The 9,944-nt window shown below is 39.7% G+C and overlaps 1 protein-coding gene across 6 annotated transcripts in view; it reads right to left on the reverse strand.

The window, feature by feature from the left end:
• The window catches only part of arhgef7a (Rho guanine nucleotide exchange factor (GEF) 7a), a 32,872-nt gene extending 22,960 nt beyond the window's left edge, over positions 1–9,912 (reverse strand). For 2 of the 6 annotated variants that reach the window (XM_044365889.1, XM_044365888.1), the window contains exons 1-2: positions 4,670–5,089; positions 634–717 (exon numbers count right to left, since the gene is read on the reverse strand). In XM_044365889.1, coding sequence (XP_044221824.1) covers positions 634–717; positions 4,670–4,834 — 249 coding nt within the window. In that variant the 5' untranslated portion in view covers positions 4,835–5,089. Of the gene's footprint in view, positions 1–633; positions 718–4,669; positions 5,106–5,184; positions 5,204–6,638; positions 6,717–7,486; positions 7,592–9,825 lie in introns of those variants that run through there. The other 4 variants (XM_044365887.1, XM_044365886.1, XM_044365885.1 and 1 more) reach the window with 4 other exon arrangements.
• Positions 9,913–9,944: the final 32 nt, after the last annotated feature.

A 9,944-nucleotide genomic window follows, 5' to 3' on the forward strand; every position in this document is an offset into this window, starting at 1 on the left:
GCTTATGGTAGTATTCTTATTAGCCATGACTGCAACCCCACTCAAACATTTCTATATATGCCTGCAAGGGCGAGGTGGACGTGTTTAGACTTCACACCTTATAATACCAAGACTGTGTCATTACTATGTTAGAACAAGACCACAGTCCTGTACTGATGATAGCTACAGTAGCTGTCTGTTGTTAGCAAGAAAACATGTTTCTACAATGGCTAGTGTGAACTGCTGGTGACAATAAAGCCACGCAGGAGCCCCAGGACAAAGCTCTGCATTAATTAGAGAGCGTAAACAGTAGCTATAGTCGCTTCTACACGTGTAAATCATACACTGGAATATGTAGACAGGCTACAATGTAATCATTTTTATCAATGGGCGTCCCTTGAAGTTGCTAAAATGTTGCAAATGTGTCGCCACTGGACGGACAAGCTCACAAGCTCTGCGCGGGGTGATGGGTGATTGTTCTCGGCTGCTAGCTCACTCCTCCTCCCTCCGTCCGTCCGTCCGTCCACTCCGTCAAGCCCATTGTTTATTGTATCTCGTCTTTAACACGCACACGCTGCGTTTCAAACTTCACCTCTCTCACTGTGTAACATGCGGACCGGTGTGATGTAAACGACAGGTAACCACAAGTCTTACCTCGACGCGGAACGATGTGCAGCCCTTGAGAAACTCCTTTATGTTGTTCAGGCACTCGCCGTCGTTTTTCGGTTCTTGGTAAATCTGAAAAGACGGGAAAATGCTGGTTAGAGACACGCTTCCAGTTCACGCTGCGGGTTTCTTGCTTTTCACACTGCGGTTTTCTGAGAGTTTAACAGCCCTAAAAATGCTTCTTCTTTCTCGAGACGCATTCTACAGTCTCTCTGTGTTTTGACACTCCGGGAGGCTGAACACAAATCCCGCAGCGGGGAAGTGGAGGAGGCTGTGGAGCTGGGTCGAGGGAAATGACGTTGACTAATAGAGATCCCCATTGATGCTGTTGTAACTTATGGCTTCACTGGCTTGTCCAATAACCTTTGTCATCACAGTGGATAGAGGATTAATAGATTTTTTTTTTTATTTAAAAAATCACTGATTGGGGATAGAGGTGGACAAGATAACAGAAAACCTCACTGTGTGACAATCTACAGCACAATACAGCCTCCAAAATGACCATAAAGTCGGATTAACATCTCTCTATAACATCATAATTTTCACAAAGTAAAGATTTATTGTAGAACTAATGCATTTCAGGGCTACAACTAATGATTATTTTCATTATCAATTAATCTCTTGATTATTTCCTCGATTGATCGATTAGTTGTTTGGTTTTTGCTGAGTCCCGACCAACATTCCAAAATCAAAGATATTCAGTTTACCATCATAAAGGACTTAAGAAACCAGAAAATATTCACATTTAAGAAGCTGGAACCAGAACATTTCCGCATTTTTTCTTAAAAAAATAATGAAATGATTAATCGAAATGAAATAATCAAATGAAAATAACTGGAGATTCATTTACTGCCAACTGACTTATTGATTAATCAAGTAATCGTTGCAGCTCTAATGTATTTGTTGTTAGGTGTACCTATTCAACTGTATCCAACCAATAGAGGATTTTAACGTCTGATCTGATGACTTCATCTTTTACCCAGGACATGAATAAATATTTTTTTATAAGGATCCTTTAAATTTGGTTATTGAAGGATTGTGACCGAGATATGAACAAACTGGGACATTTTTTTCAGGTGAAAAATAAACGTGTCAGTGCTCCCTGGTGGACAAACAATGTAAATTATCTTTGGTATGTCTTTACTGCAATTTTAGATTAAATTAGATCATATTAATAATCCACAGAGGGGTAACTAGTATGCAGATACCAACATATCCGCAACCAGCTAAAATCTGCATTTATTTAATGCATATATATATAAAGTATAAACAGAATCCTGAAATTAATCACTGACCAGTGTCTGTGAAGCAACAAATGAAGTCACATAGTCTATGAGACATATAGGATATCTAAAGTATGAAGTAATACACCTCAAAACTGTTGAAAAGATATCTTAGTCTCCCATTTACCTTTTACTGCAGGGCCATTTTTTCAGCTCCTTGGTTTTCCTTATTTCTAGCATTTCCTAATACTTTTTATTCTTTTCAAATTTTCCATTTTCCTCAAACATTTTACTTGCATTTACCCCATTTGACTCATAATGTCACACATTCTCTACACATTTCTCATTTTCCTCAATTTCATTTTTCTCTTACTTCTCATCTTCCTTGTTGGTGTTATGATAATTCAAAGGTCATGTTGTCTGAGTATGTCCAGGACAAACATTAATCTAGGGTGTGTGCATGTCACATGCGGGCTAGTGCAACAAAAACAGAATGTCACTGATACATGACATTTTTAGATTATGTAAAAATGAACAATATCCTCACCTTGCCTCTCTTGAAAGAATAGATGCAAGTGAGGGAGGAAAAGAGGCATGCTTTTGAAAGAACCATGATATACTGTATACAGTATATCATCTGTAGTGTATATATTAATAGATCTGGCATCTACCCAGATAGCAACTGACATCTGGCCCAGTTGTGGCCCACATCTCCCACTTTCTTCTGGCCCACATACAGTAATGCCTGGACTGACAGTAATGACTGAACCTGAGCGTGGCTACTGAACCAAATGAGGGCCACATCTCAGGAATGGCATGGACCACATCCAGGCCAGATAGTAACTGGAAATGGCTAACCAATGATGCATCAGATACTGCCCAGGGACTAAAGAAACATAGCCTATTCATTATTACATAAACAACAAGGAAAAGTGGAATTAACAGAGAAAAATGAGAATCATGGCATTGGGAAAATGTAAAATATAATTATTAGAAGTGTAGTAGAAGTATAGTGGTAGTACTTAGGGCGTGACTGATGAATCAGCCAAGCCGGTGTATTTGTTTGTTTATCCCACGTTAGTATATTATGTTGGCAAATAATTAATATGAAATTGCAGCACAGAGATGCCAAAAATATGTCTGAGGTCATTTAGGAACACTCCTCCATTGCATAATTTATCATTTATCATCACCATTGACATGTTTATTTTTTTACTGTAAAATGTCTTTGTCAGTACATATCTTACTTACATTTTTTAATAACCAAATTTAAGTGATCTTTATTTTAAAAAATGTTTATATGTTTATTTAAGTGTGAAAAAATAGGAATACTGGCCAATATATCACTATTGGATTTTTTAAAAATCATAAATAAAATCTAGTTTTGAACAGGCTATAAAAAGTATTAACCCATTTTGTTTATATATTCAATTATACTTTTGGCTCATCAGATCTATTAGCATTTGTTGCTTCAGGGTCTTCACAGACGTGGCCATTGTTCTTATGACCTGAGAGTTGCAGAATCGTGTCTTTCCAGCAGGGAGGAAAAAGATTTTGATTTATGGCTTCATTTTTGCCATTTCACATCCTTTTGATACACATTAGCAATATGTTTGTATACCTGTAACTGCATCAAATCAGTGATTATTTTATCATTGCAACAGTTAGTTTGATAATGTGAGCATATTGTTGTTGGGTAGGACATAAGACTTGAGGTCAGAACAGTTTACAAGTTAAGGAAAATCTTCTTAGCAGTTATGTGAAGAACATAATCTCTAAAGAACAACCTCCCTAAATGAGATGACAGATCAGATTTAACAGAGTTTAGATCTGCAATATATTATCAGAATATGTCACATATGAATATCAGATACCAACCTCCCAACTGTTTCCCCCTTTTCAAACATGCCTAAGGATAGATGATTGCAGATAAAGTATTTTAGAGAGGCTGCCTTTATCCTCCATCAGATGCTCTCATGTCATCAACAAAATGGTGAAAAATTATGTCACAAAAATTAAATAGCACTGACATTTAACAGGCACATTTCTCACGCTATGTGGAGTTGCAGGGATGCCTTTTTTTTTGAGAAAACATTGCCTCCCTTAGGTAGCTGCCTCAGCTGGCTGTTGCTATACGTTGACAGACACAAACACTGCGCTGTTGCTTTAAAAGGGGAGGGGGTCCATCTGTGTCTGTGTGCGCCTTTGCAGTCAATGGCGGCCCACTCTTATAGCTGTGGTCTGTGTACAGATAGCCAGTCACCCCTGGCTGATCATAGACTGTGTGCACTGTGTATTAAAATACATTGGCACACAAACCACATCACCCTGGATTAAAGAGGAATTTTAAAGAGGGGCTTCAAACGATACTAACGCAGATCTTTTAAGTGTTTGGACCATGCATTAAAACATATCAGACGAGGCCTCCATTATTAAGAGCATAAAGCATATACTGTATACTGCCTAGCCTCTTTGATCAATCAATTTCCCTGTTGCTGTGATGTTGTCTATTTCAGAGATCAATACGCAGCGGCCTTTCTTTCTTTTCTTTTTTTTACATGCTGACATGTGCAACCATATAGCATAGGCTGTTTTCGCAGACAATAACCCTGGCTGTCGTGACCTACAAAAGAAATCGCCTCATGGACCACTGGGCAGAAAGAGAAGCCAGACAACAAACCGCGTCGGTTTCACGGATCTGGGCAGCACACAGACACGCCGACGGGGCGGGCGGTTGGTTTATGCGGAGGGGAGAGCGGGGGTAGGGGTGAGAGGGGAGGTGGGGGGGTTATTGCCCTTACTTTCTCCGTGGACCCCGGGCTGAGCCGCTCCAGCAGTCTACACAACACCACTCCATCTTTCAAGGAGGTCTGCAGAAATGCTTCAGGATCCGAGATGGTCTTCTTCGGCGATTCCAGCACCCCGAGCGTAATCAACCATGTAACCGTCTGTTCCGCCGAATTCATGTCCAATCACAACAGATCCTATTCAACAAAGCGGCGGTGTGTGTGGGTATCTTAACAGCTTGCTGCCCCGGTTACGCTGTCATCTGTGCGTTAAAGAACAGACGCATAATTAATCCCAAAAAATGATGCATGAGATGTCGATGAGAGAGAGAGAGAGGGAGAGAGAGAGAGAGAGCAGGAGAAAGAGAGAGAGAGACCTCGGGTGGATGCGGATGACGGCTGTGCTGGTGGAAAAATCAGCAGGTCTGGTTTCCTCCCTTGAATGGTGTGTGTGTGTGTGTGTGTGTGTGTGTGTGTGTGTGTGTGTGTGTGTGTGTGTGTGTGTGTGTGTGTGTGTTTCCCCCTCTAACCTGGCAAGCTGTCAAGTGCGGTTCGTTGTGATGCGTTGAGGCAGCGGACTGCATAGGCTACATGCGCATCACAGCCGCCAGCCACTCATCCATTGGATGACATCACACAAGAGGGACAAGCCAGTCCAACCAGTAGTTAATGGCACTTCAGCATGACATGAACAGGCTTTCTCTGTGTGGCTTTGCATATCCTGCGCTTTTATCCGTTTATTATAACCACGCCACAGGCTATCTGTTGTTATCTGCTGTAAGCTGTGCTGTTTTGGACAGGGCTCAATTCATAAGGGGGTTAGCAGGAGAGCAGAAAAGTCTGGTATAAAGCAACAGTCTCAATAATGTCACTGTCTTTAAATTGCACATAGTCGTAACACAAAAACGGGTTGGATAATTTGATGAAAACGGCTGGATTTCAGACATGATGATCTACTTTAACCAGAAAATACCTCATTGATACAGTGGTTCCCAATAGGATAAATCTGAGGGGCAACAGTAGGTTACTTTGTTGTATTTTTCCTCTCATTTTTGCTTTTTCTTCTTTTGAACATCTTCCTGAATCTAAATCCCTCAAATGAAACAATCTGAGGACAAAAATGCATCAACACTGAAGCCATAACCTGTGATGTAGAGTCACAGGTACACATTACATTGTCTTAAAGTGTCACAACCAATAAAAAGGTGAGGAACCACTGCCCAAGAGCCCTGTCCTTACTGCATTATATTATTCACTGCTATTTCAGCCTATACCGGCTATGGAGCCTGCACAGGGTGAAACACCCTAAATAGTTACACACAGGGACAAACACTTTCTCAACTAGAAGTAGTTTTATTCAGCCTGAGTTGCATGTTTTCAGACCATGTGGATAAACCGGGGGCACCTGAGGAAACCCAAAAGAACAGCAGAACATGTCAATTCCCAGGACTGTGACCACCGAGCCATATATGAGCTGAAACACTGAGTTCATAGGCTGTTTTCAAAGGAGCATAATGTGTCTGTGAGCATGTTGTGGCCAAAGAAAAATAAACCATTTAAATACATATCACTATAATACAGGAACTCGCAGTGTTGCAGAGTACAGCTTCACTTCTCACTTTGGCCACAGGGTGGAGCCCTCTGCACACTGTATCTACTGATCTGCTCTAATCCAGTGGTTCTCAAAGTGGGGTCTGGGGACCCCCAGGGGTCCTTGAAGAGGTTCCAGGGGTCCCCAGCAAAAAGGGGACTCATTTATTTTCACTATAACTCCATCCATATGTAACACAGTGACAGAATGTATGACTATTTTGGTCATTGGTTTCATACACTTTCTGTAATAAAACACCTAAAAGCAAAAATCTTATCAGATGGGGGATCCTGGGACAAAATCTTATCAAATGAGGGTCTGTGATCTAATTTGTGTCAGTTTAGGGGTCCTTGACATGAAAAAGTTTGAGAACTACTGATATAATCTACTCACCCAGTTATGCATGGAAGTTGCTACTATCAGGGTCTCGAGACACTTCTGTGGTTTACAGCTTTACACAAACAGAGGAAACTGCAAAGTCATCAAGGAACCAGTTAGTACCTATTAATAACCCCTAACAACTTTATGATAATGATGCCTGCAGTTACAAAGTTAATACAGTAATACCACTGACAATACCAAGAAATGTCCTTAAAAGACACATGTAAAAGCACCTTTGCATGTTAAAATGCTTGTTAATGATCTAAAGAATTCTTCAGTTACATAAGTTGAAAATACAAACATGTACACAGTCTTTATTTATGTGTAGCTCATATTAAGGCTCTGAAAATGATGTCAAAGTGAAGTGGTTGATGCACCCTCTAAGAAGGGACTCTTTATAAAGGTTAAATTAATTATAATAATATTAATAATATAATGATGATAATCATTCATTTATTCATCTTTTATAAATATGTTATGTGCCATTACTTACGATTTACAATTTAATACACTGGTGTAAGAAGTCTTAATTGATAACTTTTTAACATTTAAATTCAAGATGATTTACCAACTTTTGCCATTGACTTACTAGAAAGTGAGAAACATGTGACCCTTTATTATTGATGAAGAGAGTGACACCCCCTTGAATATTAATCAATAGTTTATCAACATTTTTCACAGCATGGCAACCAGAAAAGTTGTTGTTATTAATGGCTTATAACTGAAACCATTACTGAATGATTTAATCATTAATAAAGCCATTAAATGCAGCTTCTAAAGTCTTTATAAAAGGTGTTTTATGAGGAAGTGGTACAAAATTATAGCCCTTTCCTCTACCTGCAGGAATCTGGAATACCCACCTGATCTCCATGGTTACCAGAGCAAGCTGCAGGGACAGACAGCTTAGCTCAGGCCCACTCAGTATCTCCCAACACCTCTCTATCTCCATCTCCCTCGTTTAGACTCTGAATGTGTGAGAGAGATAGAGAAAGGGAGAGTGAGTGTGTTGTCAGGAAAACTGACTCTTGAGGCCAGCCGTTTTCTAAACAGGCTAGTGTCGAGGGATGCCATTGCACCTTTGAGGTCCCGTCGCCATGGGTCTGTAACCAAGGGTACTACTGTGTGGCTGTGGAAACTGGCCCCAGGCATTTCATATCCCTCCATTCCCAGTTCATCCCTACATTTCTACTCTCTTCAGCAGGAAAACGCTACTGTTTCTCTATTCTCTTTGCTTCTTGAGAGCATATATAGGAAACAGAAAGAGAGCTTCTGCAACATCAAGACCACATGCTGTGAGTCTATATAGGCCTGAGGAAAGCCACATAAATTAACATATCACACACCAGAACATCACACTAACCGGCACTTAATGGTTATACTTAATGTAGTGGAAATGAGAGTTGCAAGTAGAATTCAACCCCACTTTCATGGCCTTTTTAAATGCACCAGCGTACTTGTCGGTCAAAGGGGCTAAAAATTTTTGCAGTTGGAATTGGTGTCCATACAGGCTGATGGTATGGATCAGGACTGGTACCTGCATCTCTTACAGCGCAGCTTTGGAGTTGGAAAAGTATCTATCTAGCATGTAGGCCTGCATTAGTACAAACATGTTTCTACTCACATCAACACTGGTGCATGAAAACAGAAATATTCAAATTGTGCTGCCACAGCTCACCACAATAACCCTTGTTTGCATCTATATCTCTCCTCAGCTAGGGCCTCTTACTTCAAACAATATTTACTGATTTTTAAATACTATTTGACATTAACTGCTTTCTTAGGATTTATTATAATGAATAAAACTACCTGTTATAATCTATAAGTTATTTTAATTCCACTATTAAGATCTGAGAATTGTCACTATCCAAATAAAAAACCTGACCCAGCAAGGACTTCATTTATTGACAATGTTAACACCCTAAAGGACAAAATATGTCAAATGTAAGAACTTTTTTATCTTTCAAGAGAGTATATGGCTTCACTCAACTTCAGTGGGTCGATGCAAAACACTATCAAAAAAGAGACACATACAGGGTATATGAAACTTCCCTTTGAAATACGGAAACACACAGGCCACAAGCAAAACTGTACAGTATGCACCCCCACAAACAATTGGTGCATTAACTGAAGAAGTCTTTGCATGTGTCCTTTGATGTCTTTCATTTGGACGTTTCTCAGAAACACATTCACCCTGATGAAGGTGAGATAGCTGAAAACGTTATATATAAAGCTATAAATGCTATAAATAAAGCATGGTGTACTGGAGAAGAGTTGTGTACTTTAATTTTGATCGACTTGCATTGAAGCTCAAATGGGTCTGCACCTTGCTGTGTGGCGTTCTTAAAGCAGAAAATTGTCTTTTAGATACAAACACGTGAAAAAGCACATGCAGGCATGCGCATAGAGTTTTCTGTTTGTCTACATCTCCATTGCTAGTGTTGTTTTTTTCCTCAGTGCCTTGCAGATTATATGAGTTTCTACTGTACATCTGGACTACAGGGTATACACACAAACATATCTGGGACTCCCCCTGTGTTCAGTCTTTGACAGATGCCATAAACAAATAAAGGACACTGTGGTTTCAGGGGGTGTGTAGCCCAAATGAAATTCCAGATTCAATCAAATGAAAAAGCTCATGCTCTGTCTTTTTAAATTACATGCTGCTGTTTCAGAGGGTAATAGGTGGTTATAAGGAATGTGGTGTCACCTACAAGGTCCCTAAAATCAATTCAGTCGTAATGTATCAAGTTCTTTGTGTCTGTCTCTCCCTCTTCTCTCAGCTTTCCCCCAAAGCCATCTGAGCTGGGTAGACAGGTCATATTTTATCATGACAAGGCAAAATCCATGCAACCCAGAGTCACTTTGCAGGCCAGAATACATTAAGCAGAATAATGGATGGACTAGGTAAGTACACAATGCCAAGATGTAGAAAGGACTAGACATACATCAGACATACATTTTCTGTAACTCTACAAAGGAGGATATAGCTTACAGCAAGTGCTAATAAGTTTAATTTTGTCTGTTGACACAATATGCTTTCAGGCACAGAACTGTGTTATATCAGCTATAGCTTTATATAAAGTATAAAAGTGCATATAATTCTATGAGTAAATTAAACTAAACTATAAAGGAAAGTAAGTAAGTAAAATAAAGTCTATCTTTCTGTTAACAAAACAATCTCAACCCAAGATCCACTTACACATTTGTTTTGGAAAACAAATTGTCACCGTTTCAGGGTCCCCTGTTGGTTCCTTCCTCCTTCCTCACTGGGAAGCACTACAATAGGGAGCAAAACTCAGCAAATGTTCTGTATCAGGT

Source organism: Thunnus albacares, chromosome 11, assembly GCF_914725855.1.
Source record: "Thunnus albacares chromosome 11, fThuAlb1.1, whole genome shotgun sequence".
Lineage (NCBI taxonomy): Eukaryota > Metazoa > Chordata > Actinopteri > Scombriformes > Scombridae > Thunnus > Thunnus albacares.